Source organism: Malania oleifera, chromosome 9, assembly GCF_029873635.1.
Source record: "Malania oleifera isolate guangnan ecotype guangnan chromosome 9, ASM2987363v1, whole genome shotgun sequence".
In the NCBI taxonomy this organism is placed as follows: Eukaryota; Viridiplantae; Streptophyta; class Magnoliopsida; order Santalales; family Ximeniaceae; genus Malania; species Malania oleifera.
The window spans coordinates 91436735-91461661 of NC_080425.1; the positions used below are offsets into that span (position 1 = coordinate 91436735).

Here is a 24927-nt window from a genome sequence, read left to right on the forward strand (position 1 = left end):
AGAATGGACAAGCATGAAAGGACTAATCACCCGTTTTTCGATCTAGGGAACAAAGGGAACGCGATGATCCTACCCAATTGACAGGACTCACACTCAATATTAGACACAGAACTCAATGTAGGAACTAGCTATTTCAACTTGTCCAAGGACGGATGACCAAGACGACAATGGGTTTGAAGTACTTTAGTTACGACTGTGCAGGCAATGGGTGGAGAAGGCGAATCAAAGAAGTAAAGTGCACAAGCCTCGTGTCCGGTGCCAATTGTCTTTCCCATTTCAGATCATAAATAGCCACAAAATCAGGAAGGAATGTGATAACAATTTAGCGACTTTGTAAGCTTACTAACTAACATAAGATTGAAAGGAGATTTAGGAATGTATAAAGCAAAAGAAAGAGAGAAGGAATAGGATTTACTGTTCCTATCCCCTTAACAGCAATAGTGGACCCATCAGCAAGGGTGACTTGGGGGAGGTTTTTAGGATATTGGAGATCAGAAAAGAAGTTTGTTGCACCTGTTATATGGTCAGTGGCAGCAGAATCGATAATCCAAGGACTAGTAGGAAGGATACCAAATGACATGCAAACTGTAGGATTACTTCTCTGGGCAAAAGAAGCAATGTGATAAGATGCTTGTTGAGACAACTGATATTGTAGAAAGCTGGAATACTCCTCTGATGTAGTCACAGTGCGCAGTTCACTCAAACAAGGGACTAACAAAGGAACCATACTTTTGGGATTTGCAAACGTCATCCCAACATTCACAAACTCGGACCAATTATCATAAGATTAATTGCTGGAACAATTGGAACAACCACAAACAAGGTGACCCACCATGAACAAGCCACAAATAAATTAGTACAAGGCTGCCATAGCACGAAGAAACTCACATGCAGCCCCAAGAAAGCAACACTCAGCACTGGAACAATTGGAGAGGTGAACCACGGAAACTAGCATGAACAAATCAGCAACAACCTCAGATGCAGCCACAAGGAAGTAACACTGCCACAGCCTCACACACACACACACAAAAAAACAGCTTATGAGCACTGCCACTGCCCCAAGAAGGTCACCAATGACCATTACTAACACAGAACAACAACTAACAAATTACCATGAGTGCATTGTCACAACAAAGATTGGATCTTGGAGCAAAAACACATGCCCAACAGCTTGATATTTTAGTATATGGAAGGAATTAGAACAGTGAATCAAAAACACAGCAAATCCCACTGTTTCAGACCCAATAAACTCATTAACAATTGATAAACAGCTTCACGAAGCATCAAACAACCATTCCTTGGGTGTCACACTGCCACGGACGAGGAGAACAACTCACCAACGGATATAGCACTGCCACAGCCTCACAACTGAACATATGAATGCTGCCATGGCTCCAAGAAAACTCACAAAGAAGCCTTCACAAACTTTGAACAAACATTAACGGAATGCTGCAAGTGCATAGTCCAAAGAAAAAGATGGCTGGAAATTCACTAATGCGTCAGTGCATGGGGGCTCCTCCGATGATGGGGTTTTGTAGGGTGAGTCATCAGGGGTGTCTATTTATGGGTGTATGGTTGGTTTTGTGAAATAGTATGGGTTGGAGATGAATCTAGGAAGGATAGCTGCGGGAATGGTGTTTTCCAGCAACGGCTGAGGAGAGTAGGGTTTAGTTTGGATCATGCTCTGAGACCATGTTAAGTAATTGGGTAAAATGGAAGACCTAGCCTCAATAATAGGTCTCTCCCTCCATTTATAATATATGTAAGTACAATAGGAATGCCATAATATCCTTACTAACTCACACTTATTACTAACAAAAATCTTAACACATAATTATAATAATGCTAAAAGACTAAATAACCATTAACAATCTCAGAGGACACCTTTTTGCATAATGCCCATTTTGGTTGCAGATGTAACATCAATGATCTTTTGGATCTTTCCCGTGCTTCTTCTTTCTCAGATATTTCCAAGGATTCTCTGTTTTAGGATTTTCTAGACTTTCTGGGAAGATAAACATCTTCTCGTTCTCTTGTTAAACAAGAGCACTGCTTGTCTCCTTTGCATTTGATGAGAAGATCCTTCCTCTTACACTCTTTGGTTATCTTCGGTCCACTTTCTAGACTATTCTGTACATGACATACTTTCTGCAGAGTGCATCCAGATTCATAAGAGCACTTTGGTAGAGCTTACCAAGCATGGTTTTAAATCGCGGTAGCAGGTAGCGTAACTTAATGGTAACGGGTGTAATGGGAAGCAGGAGTAGCGGATGTTACATAACGGGAAGCGGGTGTAATGACTGTGAATTTTTTTGAAGCACGCACAAACTTGTGCATATTAGCGTACTTGCATTTTTAAGCTTTTAGCCCTTCTTAGAAAGAGTTTTAGTGTATTTTGGATCCTTTCGTTCGAGTAACTAAGTTATTTGGCAAGGGCAACAAGTTTACATTTGTTTCAAACCACCATTGATAGAAAAATTACGTGTATGTGCGTATTTATACTTCTCATTATTCTTATCTGTGATAAATTCTTATGTTTGCTAAATTAATTAATAAAAAAAATACATTATACACTCCATTAATCTATTAGACACATAAGACAAATGAATAATATAAATATAAAATAGCTAGAAAAGAAAGCAGGTTGAAGTTGAAAAATATAGAACATAAATATCACATTACTAATATTATCAAAATAAAATATTTTCCTAACAAGTTAGTATTTTTAAATTGTTAATTAATGCATCTATTGTGAGTATTTAAAGAAATGGTAAATTTTGTATCATTGTCATCCTCATTATAATCTTTTCCCCCTCTTGTCACTCGATATATTGAGGATGATATATGAAAGAGAGGGGGGAAATGAGAAGAAAAAGTAAAAAATAAAATAATTTTTTGGTGTAACAGTCCTGTAGCGGTTGCGTAACGACCGTAGCGGCCTTCACGTAACGATCGCGGTCCGTAACGGCCGCTATGGCCGTGATTTTTCTTCCCACCGATTTCGCGGTGTGTAAGGTATTGGTAACCCAAAAAACTGTTACATAATGGCATTACGTAACGGTCACGGCCGTTATTTAAAACCATGTTACCAAAAGAAGCGTTCTCAAGTCTCTTTCCACTCATTTGAAGTTCTCGGAGAACTTCTTCTCCTAATGGATCAGGCAAGCTGTTGAGATATGCTTGCTTGAGGTTGATGTCATCTAGTCCGCAGAGAGTATAGTATCATTCAAAGATAAGATTATAATGCTTCTCAAGGTATTTTATTTTAAGTGAGCAGCATTTAATCTTCATGTACTCTTCCCTAGCTTGGGTAACATGGTCCTCCCAAACACCACATAATTCTTCAATGATTGTTGATATGAAAGCTAATTCGCCTGGCATGCTAACAGTTGAAGGACCAAGTGTGTTGTCGAGGCCAATAAGGATCATGTAGGCTACGAAATAGATATGAACAGGGTCAAGACATGAGAAGTAGAATTAATTGAAGGCACATGGAATGCAATTCGAGCCACATAAGGCACAAGGGTAAGTCCACTTGAGCAACTGTTGGAGAATTAGGTTTGCTCCCACAACGGAAACACTTCCCGCTCAAGAAAGAGAGTTCAAAGTGGGCTCGAGTGTTCATGCACGTGTTCCTACAAATGTTGATTCTGTGGAAGAGGCGAGGTGGATCCTATGGATGCTTATCTCGTAGATGAGTGGATTCCTATGGTTTTATGGCCTTTCCCTTTGTTAACTAATGGTTCCTAGTTGGTTGCATAATAGGTAATAGCTTCCGTCCAAGGGGGAGTTGTTGGAATTCACAAGTAAGGGGGAGATTGTTGAGACTAACACTTGTAAGTTTGTCCCATGTTTAAAATAAAATAAAATGGTGGAGGATGGGTGTTTATTACATTGTTGGGCCCAATACCCAAAAGGCTTAAGCTTTTAAGTCTTTCATTCAAGGGGGACTTGCTGGAATTCACAAGTGAAGGGGAGATTGTTGAGACTTCCACTTCCACTTGTAAGTTTGTCCCACATTAAAAAAAAAAGGTGGAGGAAGGGTGCTTATTGCATTGTTGGGCCCAAGACCCAAAAGTCTTAAGCTTTTGGGTCAAGTTGATGCTCACCCACAAATATCAAACCCATGCAAGGACTCCCCGATACTAACAGATTTTTTATAAGCAATCATAAAATCAATAAGAGGCCCATTTTCCCAATCCAGAGCATTACTAATCACAAGAGTGTTCCAGAAAAACCCTTTATCAAAAATTTGAAGATGATTACCAATAAGGGCATCCTTATCACACGTCAAGTCAAAGATAGAAGCGAATTTTGTGCTAAGGGGAGATGACCACACCAAATATCGCGCCAAAAGAAAATACAATCCCTATTCCCCACTTGGAAGCTGATGAATGGGAAAAAGTCATCCCAACCATTCCTCATGAATTTCCAAACTCCCACTCCTCTCCTAGCTGTCATGGTCTAACCATTATACAAAAACCATATTTGGAACTTGGAAGCAATGACTGCCCCTCCAAAGATTATCCTTCTCCTTCATGAATCTTCAAAGCCATTTTCTAAGGAGGGTTTTGTTAAAAGTAAAGAGGAATTTGAGCCCTATACCTCCATATCTTAAATGTTGTTTTACAACCCTACTCTTACAAGAAGATACTTGAACCCTCCCCTTAAACTCCCCCAAAGGAATCTCCTTTTGATTTCCCTCTAACCTTTTTGCAACTAAGCAAGGGATAGAGAAGAGGAACATATAATAGACATGGAGATTTGATAATGTACTCTTTACAAGGGTAAACCTCCCACATTTAATTAAGTAATTCCTTTTCCAATTGGCCATTTTTTTATCAAATATTTCAATGATAGGGTCCCCAACATCTTTGTCTTTGAATTTAGCACCAAGAGGAAGGCCAAGGTATATAATTGAAAAAGATCCCAGCTTGTGTGCCAAAGTGGCCTCTCTGTGCTGTCCCCAAGTGGAATGAGTTTTTTTCCCAAGTCACCTTCAACCCAGAGACTACTTCAAACCCAAGAAGAACGCACCTAACATTGAAGATCTGGTGAAGGTCATCTCCAGAGAAAATAATGAAATCGTCTGCAAAAAGGAGATGAGAGGCTTTCATTTCCCTCCCATTCATTCCAATGGTATGACCTTCAAGAAGGCCTACTTCAAAAGCTTTTTTCAACAAAAGACATAAAACTTCCATTACCAAGATAAATAATAAGGGGGAAAGGGGATCACCTTGCCTTAGACCTCTAGTAGAGCAAAAAACATTTGATGGGCAGCCGTTAACAAGGACTGAAAAGGATGGGATTGTAATGCATTGTTGGATCCACTTACACAGTTACACCACAACTCCCCAAAAGCCATTTTTTAAAATGTGAGGGAGGAAATTCCAATTCACATTATCATTGATGAAAAGCCTTCTCCATGTCAACTTCGCAAACCATCCCACTCTTCCTATCCTTGCTATAGGCATCCACAGATTCATTATCTATAAGAGCTCCAATCATGATTTACCAATGAACTAGACTGCTCACAAATCTGCCTCTACTGTAGAATCCACTAAAGATGCTGTTCCTGCTTAAGAAGTCCCCAGTTAGCTTTATCTCCATTACTTACAGTGACAGCTTGACAAGTTTCATCCTCATCAAAGGACCTTTCAAAGCAAATGTGCTGTGGAAAGGTTTAGGATGCAATGGATCGTTTGGAACCACTTATAGAGAAGTGCTTTTTAAAAAAAAAATGCTAAATTTAATAAGTCCTAATAATAAGTATTGAAATAGAAAAGTGATAAGTAGTGTTTAGTTTGCATCTAAATATATGTGCTGATTTTAAATGTTGATGAAAAAGTGGATACTCTTTTTTACTATAAGTGTTGTATGAATTATATTGTCATATTTCATCATATAATTAACATGCTATATAATACATAATAAAAAAATATATGATTATTTTTTTAATTTATATTTTTAATTAATACTATTAATATTTCTATTTAACATTAATCAAAATTTATTTCAGTTACTATTTTTAATTAACATTAAAATATTTTACATTAAGTAAATTAATATATGATATTATCTTTTTAATCATAATCTTATTATCAACTTATATTTATGGAAGCAATATTTTTTAGTTAACAACAGGTTACAGAAATGGGATTTTTTTTTTGGTTGGGGGGTGGGGGGGAACCAATAATGTAAAGAGGCCAGACAATGAGGAGGCAGCGACGGCAGCAACGACTTGTGGCAGCCTCGATTTGCTTAGGGTTCCGGCAGGGCAGTGGCAGTGCCAAGAGGAGGGAAGTTCATGACAATCTGCAATTTCCAAAAGGGAGAGGAAGAGGCATAGAGATAAAAGAGGGCAAGGGGAGGGAGGGAGGGAGAGCTGCATGCATGATCTCTCCTAATTTGGGATTGAGATGTTCTTGTGACAGTCCTTGGAAGGGCATTTCACAGTTATAACCTCTTTTTATACCTTATACTAATTTTCTTGTGGGAAATGGTAATAAATTCGGTTTTAGGAAGATATTTGGGTGGGGGTTCTTCACTTTTCACATCTTTTCCTCGTTTGTCTAGACCATTCTCTTTGCATAATGAATTTATTTCTTAATTCTTTATTTCAAGTACTCTTGGGGTTTTCATTTTTGTAGGGGTCTTAATGACATGGAGGTGTTGGAGCTCACCTCTTCTTTTTTTTTTTTGGATAGTAAAAGAAGAATTTCATTAATAGATTAAGAATATATGGCTAGGAGAATAGGACATCTTCTTAACAAAGTGGAAAATCCAGATACTAATAATAATAATAATAATAATAACAACAACAGCAACAAAGAAACAACCTGAAAAATTTTTAAAAAAAATTATAAAAAAAAAAAAACAGAGGATAGCTCTACCATCCCCCTATCGTTTAACGATCTACAAAAGTGGAAATCCCAAAAAGGCAAAATGACCACCTAGCTCAACAACAAAAGAAGAAATGAAACCATCTTGCCCTGAGCTCAAGCAAAGAAGGAGTGGAAAATAGGTGGACAAAATTGCATTCCCCAACCAAGGATCTTTCCAAAAATGGATATTACTACCTCTTCCCACCAACAGTTTAATATGGGGAATAAGGAGGGGATAACTCTGAGAGATAGCTTTCCATGGACTCTCTGAAGAACATCTAAATCTCACATTAGTATCCCACCCATTCTCGTCTAATTCCATACTTACTTTTAACAACTAAATGCCACAGGAAAGAATTCTCTAGTGGAAACCGCCGAAGCCATTTAGCCAAAAGAGCTGTGTTTTTAGACACCAAGTTTCCAATACCCAAACCACCCTCCTGTTTAGACCTACCCACCACTACCCAACTTACCAAAAGATCCCTAAAACCCCCTAGCCCTACCACAAGAAGTCCCACATTATCTTCTCAATCTCACTAGCAACCCCACCGAAATCTGAAAAATTGAAAGAGAGTAAAAAAGGATACTAGAACGACAAGCCTGGATAAGTGTAAAACTACCACCAAGGGAAAAAAGTGCACTTTTCCACCCATCCAATCTGTTAGAAACCCTTTCCACAACAGGATCCCAAAAGCTGACAGATCTAGGGATACCCGCAAAGGAACCCCAAGATAGGACAGTGGCCAAACCAAAACACTAAAACCCACCTTCATAGACAACTCCCTCACACTCTTGACAAGCAAATTGATAGACGCAATACCACTCTTACCCATATTAATCTTCACTCTCTCACCTCCTTATTAAGTATGTTGGAGGGTAGTCTTCTGTCTGGTCAGAGTGGCTACTGTCCATGATTTTTTGATTTTTTTAGGAAGTACTCTTGTAATTCTTTTTTGAGCATATAAACAACAAAAGCATGTCCTTTCTGCTTGATAGTTCTATCTGGAAGGCTGAAGTCCCCTCAAAGATTAAGGTTTTTATTTGGTTAGTTGTTCTTAATACAGTTAACACAACGATATGTTGCAACCTTGTTCCAGACCAATAGTCAGGTATCTGTCCATCTTGAAGCCCCCTGACCACAACATCATCAAATTTAATTTTGATGCAGCCATTTGGGCATCCTCTCTGAAAACCTTTGCTGCATGTTAATCTAGAAATAGCTCTGGGTTTTGTTCCCAAAGTCTGGGCTACCCCCCTCATCTCCCCAGATCCATTGGTTGGAGAAGCCTTTGCAGCTCGTTTCGTGTTGTCCAAAGCTCTGTCTTATGATCATTCCAACATTATCAACTCATCAATTTATCATCGAAGGACATGCCAGAGTTGTTATTAAAGAAATCGTATCAAAAGGGAGCCGCCCGACTGGAAATCGAAGCACATAATTGAGGACATCAAGAACTCCCTAGCCTCTTTCCCAGTGAGCTTTTCCTTCATCCCAAGGGAGTCCAATGACTCAGCACATGCCTCCTTGCATCCTGGGCTGCTTTGAAGGATATTAGTAAGGATATCTCTCTCCAACCTCTTAGAGCATTCACCCAAGTGATTGTTGCTGCACTTAGAGATGCTCAATCTCTAGGCTAGCTGGCTTTCAAATTACTGTTTTCTTTTTTCATTCTGTTTTCCATCTTTTCTCCTATGTTCTGTGGTTTTGTTCAGTTCCCTTGCCTAGCTGAAAAACAAAACAGTTTGTTGCAGGGTCGGAGCCTTTTAAGGCTTTACCTCCGGCTGTTTGTTCCCTTTCTTTTGGAAGTTCAGAATTATTCACCTCTTCCTTCATTGCTTACTTTCATGGAGGGTGAGAAATAATCCTTTTGGCTTATTTGGAGAGAGATGGGTGTGTTCCGAGTCAGTGGAGAATCTATTGGCTATATCATTTTCAGGTTTTGGGAGGAGTGAAGATGGTTCGGTGTTGTGGAGGTGTGTGAATTTTTTTGTTTAGTGAGAGACTTGGTTGGAGCAGTTTAAGAGAAAGAGGATATCTTTCCTTATGCTTCAGGAGGGACTTTGCAGCAGGATGTTCCAGAGGAATCTCTTTTTCAGACTTGCAGCATGATTGGCAGGCAGTACTGTTTTGAATTTTTTTTTATTTTTTGTTCCTTTATGGTCTAAGGAATATTTCTTATGCTTCTTGTTATGCTTCTTGTTCTCTTCAAAAAAAAATTTCTTCTTTTTTCGATCGAAAAAAAAAATTCTTATGCCATAGAAACAGCTATGTGATTAGTAAATAGTTAAATACAGAAGAAAGATCATTCTAAAGTGACTGGTTTTCTACAACATCCAAAGTAAAATTATACATCTCAAAAGTAACATAATAGGCAGAGGTATAGAAAATCTTTCTGGAGTAATGATCTTTCTATAGCATTCGAAGTAAAATTATGTATCTTAATGTAACCTAAGAGACATGGGCATAACATATACTTGTAGAGATAAGAGGCCAAAGTCCAATGAAAATCATAGTGATGTACAAAAAGAATATGAAGAACTGGATTTCATTGTAGTAATGCATGCTGGTCAGGATGCAAAACATAAGAATAAACAGGCAAATACGAGATTTGTGGAAGCATAGCATAAAACAGCTGAAATTAAATGTAATCAAGGAGACGTCACCTTTCCATTCTTTGGGTATTTCGAAGTATGTTCTGTAGCAGCCAGTAGGATTGTCCTTAGGAATATGAGGCGGATCAAGTGGGAAAGGATACACAACATTTGTGTAAATAGGCTGATCAAATCCATGCATCTGCCAGTTGGAAGGTACTGTTGCAAGTAGGGAGGAAAAATGCATAAGAATAAGTTGCAGGAGAAGCACTTGCAAGAATTAATTTTTCAATACAAATTTGGGGAACATCTACAGTGAAAATAGAAAGGTATCAATGATTTCTTGTGAATAAACTGAAAACTTGAATTACCACCATGGAATGATGGAACAATGAAAAATCATTAGATAAGAACTTTTAAAACTTCAATTCATCCACCACACTGAATAATGCATTAAAAAATTGAAACATCATTCAATTACAAACACTTCCCTGTTCAAATTCGTGGAAGAATAACAGAAAAATATAAAAATCCAAAGGGCTCATTTAATTCAATATTTGGACAAACAAACATCAACCTATCCCATAACTTCTTGATGGTATCATAATAATTTGATTCGGGTCATTTACTCAAATGGTAATAAGTAATATGTTGCCCCTGTTATTTGGTGCTGAAAGATTGCCTTTTTTTTCTCTTTTTTTTCCGCAGGGGGGAGAAGTGGAGAGAGGAGGAGGGTGCTAATTTTAGGACTAACATCTAACCAGTAGAAGATGTGAAAATCTCCATAATACTATCAATTTGTGCTCAACTATTTCCAAACTTAATTCAAGAGCCTCTGTTTCATGCATCAGAAATCAAAATAGATGCTAGACGTTCAGCCACAGCATATGCACATGCAAGTTCATCCAGGTGCCAATAACACCACCAGAACCACTCCTGCTTACAGAAAATATTAATCAGCATTTGACATGTTAGTACATTAACTCCAACTGGAATGAATTTCATGGCAATCAATTTCCTTGTTTAGTCTAACTTATGTTGTTGCAGACTAGGGAATTCCAAGTTTACAACTGGATTTGACAGACTTCCTCTGCCAAGTATACACTGAAATGCACAAAATCATTACAAATTACACAGCATTGAACTCAACAGATGTTCTCCAGTAGGCCCAACAAATTAGGCTATAAAGACAATTATTGATTTCAAAATAAGATATGAAGCAGAATATAGGTTATGCTCTATGTATCTAAGTAGCCTTTTTACAGGGAACAATGGTAGTGTTTGGGGCCTTCAGGCAAACAATTTTAATTGTAACATAGCCATATGGGGTTTTGGTGAATTACTGAAAAGCAGTGATGAATAGTTGAAATATTAATGAACATGATGACATAAAAATTAAGTCTATTAAGTCAAGCACAACAAGAATGTACAGATGATTATGCAAAGTGTTGGACAACAAAACCCCTTTTGTATTTTTGCAGGTAACTCTAAGAACTATTTGCCTTTAGCATATATTATCAGCCCTTTTACCCCCCAAAAAAAAACAAATAGAAAGTGACAGTGAATATATATATATAACCATTAAAGAATTTAATACATGCATGACGCATCCATAAATGTTATTCAACAAGTCCTCTAACAAAACCATGCTCCAGCTAAGCATCCATATTTTATTTAATCCTGAACCAATCAGATTTTGTGCCAACAACCCATTCAGAATTTATGTACAAGGGCCAGAAAGATGTGCCTCTCATCTTGTTTGAGAAGGATGTTATATGATGTCCAGGAACAACATTCATCTAAGCAGTAGGCACACAATTGATATCTTCGGCTAAGAGAAAAAGTCTTTTATAAATCCAAACAGTTCAAACACACGGATATGGCCAAAAAGACTCCAAGTTTGGCATGTCAATCTAAATTTGGAAGAATAATGCCTATAACAGTTCATTGGATGTTGAATGATGATTGATATACAATATAGTTTATTAAACAAACTTTTAATCCTGAACTTTCATCAGCAATACATCACAAACTGTGGAATCAAAACAAATGAACAAGCTGTAAACAGCATGCAGGATGTGTCAAATTACGGGAACAATTTTTTTTCTTTTTTACATTACAAAAACTCATTAAAAACTGAAAAAAAAAAAAAAGGAACAGTAAATAGAGGATAAGAAATTACGGAAAACAAAATTTAAAGCTAGAAAAAATTACAACGTAAAACATGCTTACCTAGTAATGTTTCCCACACAAAATCTTGAAACCCAGAGTCATAGAAATTCACAGGAACGCTTGTAGGGCTAGGAGCCAAAAAAAATTTCCAATATCCAGATAAAGACTTGACAAAAGGCAATCCCTTGACCCAGAAAGCAGCACAGTCAAGGGCTCCAGAAACAGCATCATCATTCCAAACTGCCGAACTAGATACCAAATAATCCACTTTGTTGCGTTCATACCAGTATCTAAGGGAACCTATCAAATAGTGAGGCCATATGCAGTTACATAGTAGAATTTGTAGTAACAAAGAAGCAATTAGAAGCACTCATCCAAAAGCTGGTATAGAAGTCAATATTCCTGCACCACTAGAAAAGTCATGTTGCATAAACTTCAACAATGAAAAGCATGCTCTTCCCATTTTCATAATGCAACCAAAATCTCATCCAGATTTGACATCATAAAAATGAAACAATTTCATTACCCTCATCTTCCATAAAAATCAATTAAGAAAAGGCTAAAGCAAAAAGGGGAAAGGGGCACACATGGAATTAATAGTTGTTAATATCTGGCCAAAGTGAGGTAAATGGTGGCATTTTAGTCACAGTTGTGCATATGCATGATTGATGCAAATGCAGACAGAAAAATGGGGCCTCACCTTCAACTGTATCATGACAGTGCAACGAAACATGAGCATCTCTCTTCCTCCACTTAAAAAAGGATTGATCTTCCCATACTTTGTGACCAAAATCAGAAAGGCAAACAAGTTGTCCAACTAAAGATGCCATGACCTAATTGAAGTATCAAACTACAGCAATAAAATAAATAAATAAGTAATCTGCCATCAGCATACAGCATACATAGAAACAGCACAAGGAAATACTACAGAAGCAGTGCAAATGTGTTCAGTCAAATAGAAGTAGCGCAAGGTCCAATATACAAACCTTAAATATAAACAGGGTGTTCATCCAGAACAGTGTGAATGTGTTCAGTCAAATGACTCAAATCCTCTTCTTTTTCCCTTTTTTTCACTTGAGTTGGGTTTTTGTTTTTCGTGTGTACGTGAGAGCATTGTTTGAAGGGGTAGAAGATATGCATCCTTAATCATTTAGATATCATGATGATTTGTGGTCAGTGTTATCAACATTACACTGTCTTAATTTTGGACAATATGTATGAACGTATCACTGTACTATAACTTGATACCATGAAGAATATGTGGGGCTTTGTCAAATTTTTTTTTGTTTTTTGGGGGCGGGGGTGAGTGCGAACGTGTTCAGTCCAATCTTCTTCTTTTTCCCTTTCTTCGCTTGAGTTGGGTTGTGCATGTGAGTGTTTGAAGGGGTAGAAGAAATTCATACTTGATCATTCGGATATCATGATGATGTATTGTCAGTGTTATCAAACATTTCACAATCTTAACTTCATTTGGACAATATGTACCAACATATCAAAGTAATGCTACTTGAAAACCGTTTCTCAAAAAAAAAAAAAAAAAACTATTTGAATACCGTGAAGAATCTGCGAGGACTTAGTCAAATATTGAGGGAAGAAGTTCCACCCTTATCACAATTAAAAGATTCATATTTATGCAAACAAGCAGTCAAGTATTTCATGAGATGGTTATACCCAGAACCATAAGCATTCTCGGATCATATCCCTCACATTTTCTCTCTCATCTATCCATTCCACACTGTTAACACGAACATCTTAGTTCTTGCCATAAAGTCATTTCAGTGCCTTTCCGATGAACTTTAGCCATTCACTCATGCAATCAACAATATGAACTTCAAAATCATCCAAGCTATAATATTCCCTCACTGATGATCGCTCTTCACGCAAGGAGTCAAACTGATTTTGCTAATTATACCAAATTTCAAGGTTTCAATCGATAATCCCACGTCAGCCCAGGTCAACATTTTCGCAAATAATTGAATAATGCCGGTGGAAACTAGTAAAAGAAAATGTGAACATTCTCAGTATATCAACCGATCTGCCATTAGTATCAGAGAGAGAGAGAGAGAGAGAGAGAGATACCGCAGTGCCGTAGAAGATGGGAATCAGAAACAGAGGCGGCAGCTGTGGGGACTGCAGGAACTTCTTCTTGATTCACTCTCACCTCAGTACCCAGACAAAGCTGAACATTCGAATATCCTGGTGAAGTTTATGGGTCGGCAAAACATAGGATAAGCCTTTATAATAATATAATAATTAATGAAAAAAAAAATTAAGTAGCCTTGAAGAATATAGATTTGGAGATGAAGAATATATTTGTGTGTTTTGAAAGAAAATTAATATTGTTTATATTTATATAAATTTAAATTTAAATCTGAATTTTATATTTCAGCTATAGTATTCTATAAGTGTAATTTACAAGCAAAATATAATAATTTTGGGCGAGTCTAAATTAGTTGCATACAATTGTATAACTATTTATTTTTACCCCACCTTGATACCGCTAGTCGATTACATATAAAAAAATAATAAATATTGAATGTATAAGGATGAAATAAAAAAAACTTAAACGAATTTACAAAATCGAATCACACAAAATAAAAAAGTCGATTGCCTAATTTTTATATTTGAAGCTTTTAGTTTTTTTTGTCAATGATACTGAAACCACTTGTGAAAAAGTACCTTTCAGAAAAAGTGTTGAAATTAATAAGTGCTCATAAAAATTGTTGAATTGAAAAAGTGTTGAAAGTTATAAGTGGTGATTGGTTGTATTTAAAATAAATGTTGTTTGAATGCTTTCTTTTATTATGGGATAATATTTATTTTTAAATATATTATAAATTACAAACACTCATATTTTTTAATTAAAAATTTTTATTAATAATTATTTTAATTATTTATAACTAAATATTAATTATTTTGTATTAAAAAATAACACAGGATTATTATTTTTAATTAACAATAATCTTGTTAATAATGTTCGTTTACAACATACTACTATCATATTAAATTATGATAAAAATAATATTATTAATTAAATTTAAAATTTTAATTTATTTAATGTTAATTTAAATTAATAAATAGTTTTTGTTCAATCCATAATGGAATTATAATAATTAAAATGTCATAATACATAGTAAAATAATTTATAATCATTTTTAAATATATTTTGAATAAAAAATTTGAATGTTTTTTTAATTATAAATTTAAATGATAATTACATTAAATTTATAATTAAAATTTTAGTATTTCTATTTACTAAAATAATATAGTATTATTTACTTATTAATAATAATCTTGTTATTAATTTATAACATATGATTATCATATTAATTTATGTTAAAAATAGTATTAATTACTCAATTAAAAATTTTAGTTTATTTCATGTTAATTTAAATTATAGATGATTTTTTTTATTCATTGCATAATTTAATTATATTTTATTGATAATTAATAGGTTATAACGCATAGTAAAATATTATATAATCAATTTTTAATTAATATTTGAATATTTATATTAAATAAAAAAACATAGTATTATTTTTTGATTAACAATAATATTGTTCTTAATTTATGCTTACAATAAATGATAATCATATTAATTTATGTTAAAATAATATTATTAATTAAATTAGTATTTAAAATTTTTAATATTTATTTAAATTAACATATGGTTCTTTTTCTTCATTCCATAATTGAATTATGTTTCATTAATAATTAGTATATTATAATACATAATAAAATAGTATATGATTATATTCTAATATATTTTTAAAATTATGAAATAGTTACTAAATTTTCTTATATTTATAAAATTGACCTTACCTATGAATAGTGTTATTTACAAGTGACCAAAAAACTATCCTTCTCAATTTTCACTTAAATAGTTATCAAAAAAATGATTTTGAAAAAAAATATTTTTTTTTCAATAAGTGTTTATTTTAGTACAAGCAAACGTCACTTTTTTTTTTCGTAAAAGTACTTATTTTAAGTGATAAATGTTATATGCACTTATTTTTAAGTGCTACCAAAGGGGGATTAGTCTATTCAATAACTGCAAATACTTGAATTGAATCAACATACTATAAACAAATAAATACACACACACACACATATATATATATAGACACAAAATATTATATTATATGATATTTTATAATATAAATAAAAATTTTCCAACAATGAAGACTTGGATCTATTACTTTTATATTAATTTTCAAGAATGAGAACTAAGTTTATGACTTGAATTATCTTCATGGGTTGATTGTTTTAGGGTAAAAGACATTCACCTTATCGGATGTTTAATAAAAAGATAGAGACCTCCCATGACATTTCAAAAATGTCATAGACCTCCTTTGAGGTTTGTAAAAAAGACACAGATATCCCTTCAAAAACTTGTGTTTTTTTTTAAATAAGGGGGGATTTGTGTGTTTTTGACTAATCTTAGGAGAGGTTTTAAGAATTCTTGAAACTTCAAGGGATATCCTTAGAATTTTTGAAACCTCAAAGGTGGTCATTGTTTTTTTGTCAAACCTCAGGGGAGGCCATTGTTTTTTCGTCAAATCTTAAGATATGTCATTGTCTTTTTATCAAATCCAGGATAGGTCATTATCTTTTGCCTATATTTTTAAGTTTATGTTAGATGCTAATTTGAAATTTAGAAATTCATATGACTTCTTATTGCCATTGAATTTTAATATTTCAATTTAAATTTACAAGTTGACTACAAAAAAAGAAAAAAAGAATTATTGATATTTTTTTGTTGATTTTTTTTAAAAAAGGCAAAAGGCATTCACCTCCCCTTAGGTTTTTCAAAAAGACAGACACTTCCTGTAACGCTTCAAACCCTTAAACTCAGTTCGGTGCGTTAAACCTGATAAAATCCCGATAATCCATAAATCAATATGCAGTGAAAAATATAAATATAATCTCAATCATATAAAACCAAAGTTTTCCTATACATATCTACCAACCATAATAAATTAATCATCCACCTATATTCAACACATATATATATCCCCAAAAACATTCAGTATTCACAACCATTCCTTTCTTATTAACCTTAAAACATAAGACATAAAATATAAAATATTTATATTCTTAAAAACATCATTAAAATGTTTATACCATTTTTCTTATATCTCCCAAAAATGTTATAAAACCTTGATCTTTCTAAGCTCGATCTCGAGGAGGTCCTGAAAAAGATACATTTATATTCGGGTGAGACACATCTTAGAAAGCAAAGAAACAATATATTAAAACAGCGTGTAATTAACATGAGTTTATATAACAACATAATATTTAACATGTGAAAATCGTTAATATAATTTCTGAAATTATTTTCTGAACCTAATCAGTCACATGCAAAAGATTTAACTTACCAGATTACTCAAGGATAGGGGTGATTACCCGCCCATACATGTAGTACCCCTCTGCTCTGATACATTTGGTAACTTAAAGGTCACTACTGAAGTATATCAGGGCACTCACCTAACTCAGTAAGCCCTCTAGTGTTAAATTGATCTCGTACTCACACGGTTCAAACAAAGGTTTACCAGCGAAGGCCCCAAGGATAGGAAAATCTACTCGCCCATACAAGTAGGTTCCCTCTGTCTAGTGCGTTATGCAGCCTATTGTTACATATGATACTACTAGCGCACTCGCCTTTCTCAACAAGCTCTCGAGCGAAGAGTATGCCCCGCCCCAGTTGTAACATATTCTATTAGCATAAATATTTCTAATATATAACATATTATTCTTTCTATCATTATTCAACCATTCACATCTTTTCATATTCATAACTTTAACATTTCATTTCGTTTCACTTTTAGTGACTCTTTCCCATTTACATCGTTCACATTTCACATTTCATTTCATTGTCATTTCATTCACTCGTACTACAGCTGCTCTTTAGCCGTCATCAGTTAGTCCATATAGAAATGTGTTAGAATCTGTTAAAACAGCTCCTTTTTGCTGTCATCAGTTAGTCCACATAGAAATGCGTTAGAATCTACTAACACGGCTCTTTTCAGTTGTCTTACATTTACATGGTTGCATTAACATACACAAACAGCATAGTTCATATCATATTTCACTCTCAATGCATTACTTACTTAGCCTACATCTCATACATTTAACATATATTTGCACATGATGTAACGACCCGAATAAAAATGGTCTTTAAACAATAAAAGAAAGGGAAATGGAAGTCGGAAATAGAAGGAAGCAGTCGACTTCGTCGACGAATACAGGGGACTCGTTGACGAAGAAATGCTGAGAAGGGGGTTTGAGTTGACTGAATTTCGTCGATGAAGGACTGAATTTCGTCGACGAATGACGTGGCTCGTCAATGAAATCCCCTGTTTTATAAATATGGAAATCCGGATTTTTAAGCTTCTCTAAGAAGCTAACTCTCTCTCTTTCTCTCTCCCCTTCGGTTCTCTCCCTTTCTTTCGTCTATTTCGGGCTAGATCTTCACCGGATCGACCATCCGAAGTCATCACGATGCTCCTGGGGAAGTTCTCTCCAAATCTGCCAGAGCGGATCGTTGGTGAAAGCAAAATGAAAACCATCTCAAATCTAAGGTAAGGCTTTCTACTCAATATTGAGACTTTTGACAGTTGAGAAAAGTGTTATACACGTAGAAATATCGAAGTTTAATACTGGGAGTTTTTATTTTCAGGGTGTTGAGTTAGGAACCCTGCGGGTGCGGAGCAGTTTTATTAGGGGCTTTCCAGAAATCAGGTAAGGGGATAAACTAAACTAGTTTCGTTTTGAGAAAATGCATGTATATATATATATATATATATAGCATCTGGTTTCAGGAAAAATAAATATATTTATATATATGATTTATATTTGCAAAATACTGTAAAAATGATCGTATGTTGAATATGTGAAAATCCATTTGTGTGGCATGAGTAAAAATGTTGTGAAATACTATTTTCTGAGGATGTGGATGATATGGATTTTTATGATGGAAAACCGGCATATGGACTGAGATTTTATATGATTTTTCGGCATACGAACCAAGCTTTGTGTGTGATTTGCCGGCGTAGGGGCCGTACTATATGGATGTGATTTGCCAACGTACGGGCCGAACTATGATAAAATGTGTAATATCGGTGTATGGGCCGATAGTTTTCATGATATACGTATATATGCAAAATGATATGATTAATGTGAAAATTAATGATATGAGATATCCATGTATCATGATTTTAGTATATGTATATGATATCAGAACCTGGTTGACTTGGTCTAGGCTAGCACTTGCACGGTACCGTTGCTATGTGTCCATGGTCTTTGTGATCATGATATTTGTGTTAACGCCGCTATACGGAGTGGTGTGAGATTGGATGGTCGATGTGGTTATTTAAGAAGTGTGCTGTGATCGCCCCTAGTGTACGGACCAGGTCTGGCAGACCCATCGGACCTACAGACTACTGTTTGACTCGACAGTGGTCGGCCAACCATTGTCAGGTCCCGCCTTCGGGCCACATAACCCAGTCATGTGGGGGTAATACATAACAACAGCGAGCTAACCTACCAAGATGGTTTTTATGTTATTATTACTATATGAGATGAGATATTTTTATGAAAATGCAATATGTTCTGTCATGATTTGATATATACATGTTTTCCCAGATTTGACAAAACAGTTATTGAATATGTTATGTATGGGATATGTACAACACTGAATACGCATGTTGCCACACACTGGTATTAGTTTATTTCCCTTACGGAGAGGTGTCTCACCCCTTAATCTTATAAACATTTCAAGAGCCTCTGATAGGAGAGCGGGAAAAGCCCCGCTGACCTAGTGTTGGATATCTACCATTTTTGAAGGGTAAGTTTCTTTTTGTAAGGATAGTTAGATTTTGTGGGAAATGTCCCTAGATTTATTTTGGGGTGTATATATGGAAATATTGTGGACCATAGCAACTCTGGTATATGGTAATATATGGTATTGAGATGTACATTATTGTATGTTTTCTGCTACTTCTGCTGTATGTTCTGATATATCCCTGATACCCACGGGTTCAGGTGAATTGTGACCTGCTGAACTGGAATATGGGAAATGTGTTATTGATATTATTATAAAAAAAAAAAATGTAGAAAATAAGCAGGTTGTGACACATAACTTACATTTACTTATGCCATACAATTTAGTAATAAAATTCATACATATTCCTTGTAAAATAAGTCAACTCACATTTAGCATTTCAATACTGAAAATATAATTTTCATTTTTTACATAATTTTCCAGAAAATACATTTCACTTTCATCATTCCATTTTCACATATACATAACTAAATAAGCAGTCTTAGAAAACATAATTTACATGGTTGGTATTTTAAAACCTATACCAAAACATATACCTAAGTATAACATAATTCATTATCTTTTATTTCATAAAACCTGATTTAATATATAATTTCCCCTTACCTGACTTCCTTGATTTACACCAACAGGTATCCCAAATTGATGCCTGTGATGCTCACCTGGCCCCTAATTAAAAAACTCTAGTTTAATTAAATAAACCCCAACTGACTCGAATCTTAGAAAAATATTTATTTAATACTTTCTAGGCTCCAAATAACAATATTCGTTAAGAAAATTCTAAAATAACTCACTTACCCTGATTTTGAGATATTTCCCAAATCTCTCAAATCAACGATTAGCTCTCGCAGCCTTGCAGAGAACATTCCTATGAACCTCATGGTGGTTCCGGATCGTCAAACCAGGTCAAATTCAGCCAGAAATTGAAGAGAGAAGGTTGAGGATCCATTTTTTAGACAAAAAGAGAGAGAGAGAGAGAGAGAGAGAGAGAGTAAAATTTTGAAGTTTCTCACCGAAAATGAAAGAAATTCTATTTATAGGCAGGGCCTCGTCGACGAGACACGTGGACTCGTCGACGATCCCATGAAGAACACTCGTCGACAAGGCCATGAGCTCGTCAACGAGTTTCAGAGCATCTCATACCCTCTCAATTAATCCTCGTCGACGAGACATACATACTCGGCAACTAGTTTCTGTAGATCTCTCATCGACAAGAAAATCCTGCTCGTCGACGAGAACCTATTTAATTTCCTTTTACAATTTCTTTTTTCTTTTCTTCTATTTCCCCTTTTTCTTTTATTTTTTTTCTTATTATTTTTTCAAATTATTTTATCATTAAAATTTTCCAGGTCATTACACTTCTCTTAAGGTTTCAAAAATGTTAAAGACCTTCCCTCAAGTTTCAAGAATGTCAAAGACCTCCCCTTAGGTTTGTAAAAGTTACAAAAATCTCCCTTCGAAAAAATTTGTCTTTCTGCAAAAATCAAGGAGAGGTTTGTGTCATGTCCCTAGTTTTTTTTTTTTGTTGGAATTGAACATTTGTTGAAAACACAAAACACACACACACACACATATATATATACTTCATAAGCCACTAAAAAAAATATCTTACATTCAGTAACATGTTATTTATGTTAGGCTATACTTTTCATACAACATTATTCTCACTCCCTAGTTTACATACATAATTGCTCCAAAATTGAATAAATGTTGAATATTCTTATTGTCTTCCTATCAACATGTAATACATGTCAAAATAGTCATATCTTGGAGAACCTAACAAGTGGAGGTCTCCTTCAGCTTGAACTTGAAATTATTAGAGAATAGGGTGAGCAACCACAAGCTCTATAAGAACTCGAACCGTGATAGATAGGTTTCAATAATTAAGAGAGGTATAAAATTGGTATTTGAACAAGCTTCTTCGACGAAACCATAGTTCATCGACGAAGGCCATGCATCTCTCGTCAACGAAGTTCAGAGGCTCGTCGACGAGGAGAAGTCGAGGAGTTTCGGGAACCAGTGATATCAGCGTTCGTCGACGAATCCTCTATCTCGTCGACGAGAGGACTATAGAGCCTCGTCGATGAGGACACCATCTTGTCAACAAGTTTGCCTGGGTCAAAGGGGCTATAAATAGAAATTTCATTACTTCTCAACTAAGAAAACTCAAATATCTCTCTCTCTTTCTCTCTAGAACTCTCTCTACTCTCTATCTCTCTAGATTTCCTTAGCATTCATCATTGGAACCATGAATCTAAAGTTACCATGAGGATCGTGGAAGGATTCTCTATAAGTTCTGTAGATCGGAATCCCGTTTCGAAGATTTTCGGATTTTGACATAAAATCAAGGTAAGACTCGGTTTTCAATTCTAATCCTGTAGTTTAGTAAAGAACAGTGTTGTGAGTATCTTCTATACTGCTGGTTGTAGGTTTTTAAACTCGGTTCGTTATTTAGGGACCTTAGAGTTTAGGATTTGCTATTTAGGGAAAAGGTAAGGGGAATTGTGTTTATATCGGTTATTTTTGAAATCGAACTCAGTAGAACTGTGGTTCACGGTCCTGTGCGTGTTTTGACTACTCATTTTGGGGGATCTAACAGGGAAAACTATGAGTTTTTCATGATTACAGTTTTGGAAAAAAGGGGACGACGGGCTGCATCCCTGATTTTGTTGAAAACCAAACGTATAAGTTGATTTATACTATGTTATGGGGATGGTCATGCCTTGACTTGTTTTAAACTGTATATGTTTGGAAAACCATGATTTTAGATTACCAAATGGGTGTGGTTTGTTTGGTTATATGAGCATGCATGTGTGTATATGATTGTTTAAATGCTAGTAGGAACACGGTTCCGAATTGTTCCAGGTACTGAGGGTGTTTGGCTCTATATTCGAGGGCATATGAAATTGCTGGCCATAGATTGGCAGAGGTCCGACTCTATATCCGAGGGCGTGAGCCTATTCCAGCAGATCAGGACAAAGGGTGTGGATCCACCAGTTAGCACCGGTACGATGCCATGGGAGTCGGAGACTAGCCATGTGCTAGTGACGCCGTGTTACGCGGGTTAGCTATGAGCCAACGCCGTATGTTGCGGGCGGGCTTTGGGCTGATGGGTGTGACGACACCAGGATTGCTGATCATGTGTGTGTGTGCTTGTATGCATTGTTGTGAAATTAGTACTGGACTACATTTAACTGCGTGTATGTTGTACCATGATAATACTCAAATGCCACACACCGATATAACTTGTGTTCTTCCTTACCGAGAGGTGTCTCACCCCTACTATACATATATTTTTACAGGTCCTTTGAGTAACCGAAACTAGCGTCCTGGTGTAGGGAGCTTAGTGGCCAGTGTACTGCGGTTAGCGCTTAGGTAAGTACTAGGACTGTGTTTTGATGGGTTGCCATTTTGGGATGTGTTGGGCACCTAGTTGTACGTTGTATGATAAAGCCTGTCTTTGCTCTTGTATAAACTCTGGTATGGTATTGCATATGTATATATAAAATGACCTTTTTTCGCTGAGCATATGATTGTGTTTGGATGTGTTTAGAGTGCCTGGGAACCCCACGGGGTCGGACCCTCATCCTTTGTATTGTATCTGTGGATGATTTGTATGATACATGGATATGTTAGGTTACATTTTCACCCCTGGGTCGCATTCCGGGGTTCGGGGCGTGACAACTTGGTATCAGAGCTAACCAGGTTGTTAGGTCTTGTAGACTTTGTTAGGCTTAGTTGTGAGTACATACCAGAGTATAGGATGATGGATACGGGTAGAATTGGTTTAGGGTTGTTCAGTTGCTAGACCGGGAATTGTCGATGGTATTCCGTGCTTTTCCTGGAATGACGATTCCAGTAAAAGCAGGGCAGATCATTGATGACTTTCGTGTTAGTGCGATAGGACAGACCTAGACCTGGTAGGGAGTAGTTAACACGATTAGTGTATGTTAAATATACGTGTCATAGGGGTACTAATAGATTCCTATTGTGATGCAAAATGGAGCCCAAGGATAATTACGTGGGAAGTGGCTCTGAGGAGACTGCGAGTGATGAGTTTCCTTCTGTGCCTCGAGGTTCGATGAGCCAGGTGTTATGGGAGATCGGGTGGAGTGTGAGGAGACGCGAGCGCTCTCCTACTGCTGCAAGGTGCACCATTGAGAGGTTCACATGCATTCATCCTCCGACCTTCTCTAGAGGACCTGACCCAACGATATCAGAGGATTAGGTGGAAAAGACTAAGAGGATTCTAGAAGTCCTTCATTGCATGAATAGGCAGCGAGTTCTTTATGCCACCTTCCAGCTGTCTGGGGAGGCGGGTCGATTGTGGACTGCGGTGAGTCTATTGGATAAGCAGAGAGTCGGTCTAGAGGAGATGACATGGAGTTGTTTCAAGGAGGTGTTCTTCAATAGATACTTCCTGGCTTCAGTACGTGATGCGAAGGCGGATGAGTTTTCTACTCTGACTCAAGGGAGTATGACGGTGCAGGGGTATGCGGCTCGGTATATAGAGCTGTCCCGCTTTGCGCCGTGTTTGATCTCGAGCAAGTATGAGAAGACTTGGAGGTTTGAGAAGGGCCTGAGGAAGGATATCCGCAGACTAGTGGGTATGCTTCAGATCAGTGAGTTCTCGGTATTGATGGATAAATCCACGGTGATTGAGACCGGTATCCGAGAGGACGAGGTGGATCAGGAATCGAGGAAGAGGACAGTACCTCCTGGGTCTCAGACGAGATCTCGTCAGGGATCGTGGAAGAAGAAGAACAAGGGCTCGGGTTACCATCAGAATACCGAGAGCCAGGATTCTCAGATGAGCCAGACTAGTGGACATTGTGCCAGATGCCACAAATGGAACGAGGGTGAGTGCCAGTCGTTTGGAGGTAACTTCTACAATTGTGACCAGCCAGGCCACATGTTTCGTGATTGTCGTGTACCGAAGCTAGAAGTGCCTGCATCTAGTGTGAATCGAGGGAGCAATCAAATACCTCGGGGAACCGTTCAGACGAATACAGCTCCGACCAGAGTATACTCTTTTACTCCAGTGGACGCTGAGCATGCAGGGAATGTAGTGATAGGTACCTTATTATTGCTTTCAAATAAGGCTTCTGTTTTGTTTGATTCGGGTGCAACCCATTCTTTTATATCTGTGAATTTTGTTGGACGGTGTGGCGCTGAAACCCAAGATATAAACAAGGTTTTATCTGTTATTATGCCATCTGGGACTGTATCTTTTTGTAGGAAGATGTTAGTAGACTGCCCAGTGGTAATTCAAGGGAAGTTGCTACTAGCGAATCTTGTTGTATATGACATATCGGGGTTTGATGTCATTATGGGGATAGATTAGTTGTTCTCCAGTTATGCTGTGATCGACTGTTGTAGGAAGCTAGTAGTTTTCACACCTCCTGGGCGGCAGGAGTACGAATTCATGGGATCGTGTGT

At 36.3% G+C, this 24927-nt stretch overlaps 1 protein-coding gene across 1 annotated transcript in view; it reads right to left on the reverse strand.

The window, feature by feature from the left end:
• The window catches only part of LOC131163754 (uncharacterized), a 46087-nt gene extending 32221 nt beyond the window's left edge, over positions 1-13866 (reverse strand). Inside the window, exons 1-4 of the mRNA XM_058120467.1 lie at positions 13728-13866; positions 12349-12498; positions 11709-11948; positions 9549-9695 (exon numbers count right to left, since the gene is read on the reverse strand). Of these exons, the coding sequence (XP_057976450.1) occupies positions 9549-9695; positions 11709-11948; positions 12349-12478 (517 nt within the window). The 5' untranslated portion in view covers positions 12479-12498; positions 13728-13866. The remainder of the gene's footprint in view (positions 1-9548; positions 9696-11708; positions 11949-12348; positions 12499-13727) is intronic.
• Between the last annotated feature and the right edge of the window lie 11061 nt (positions 13867-24927).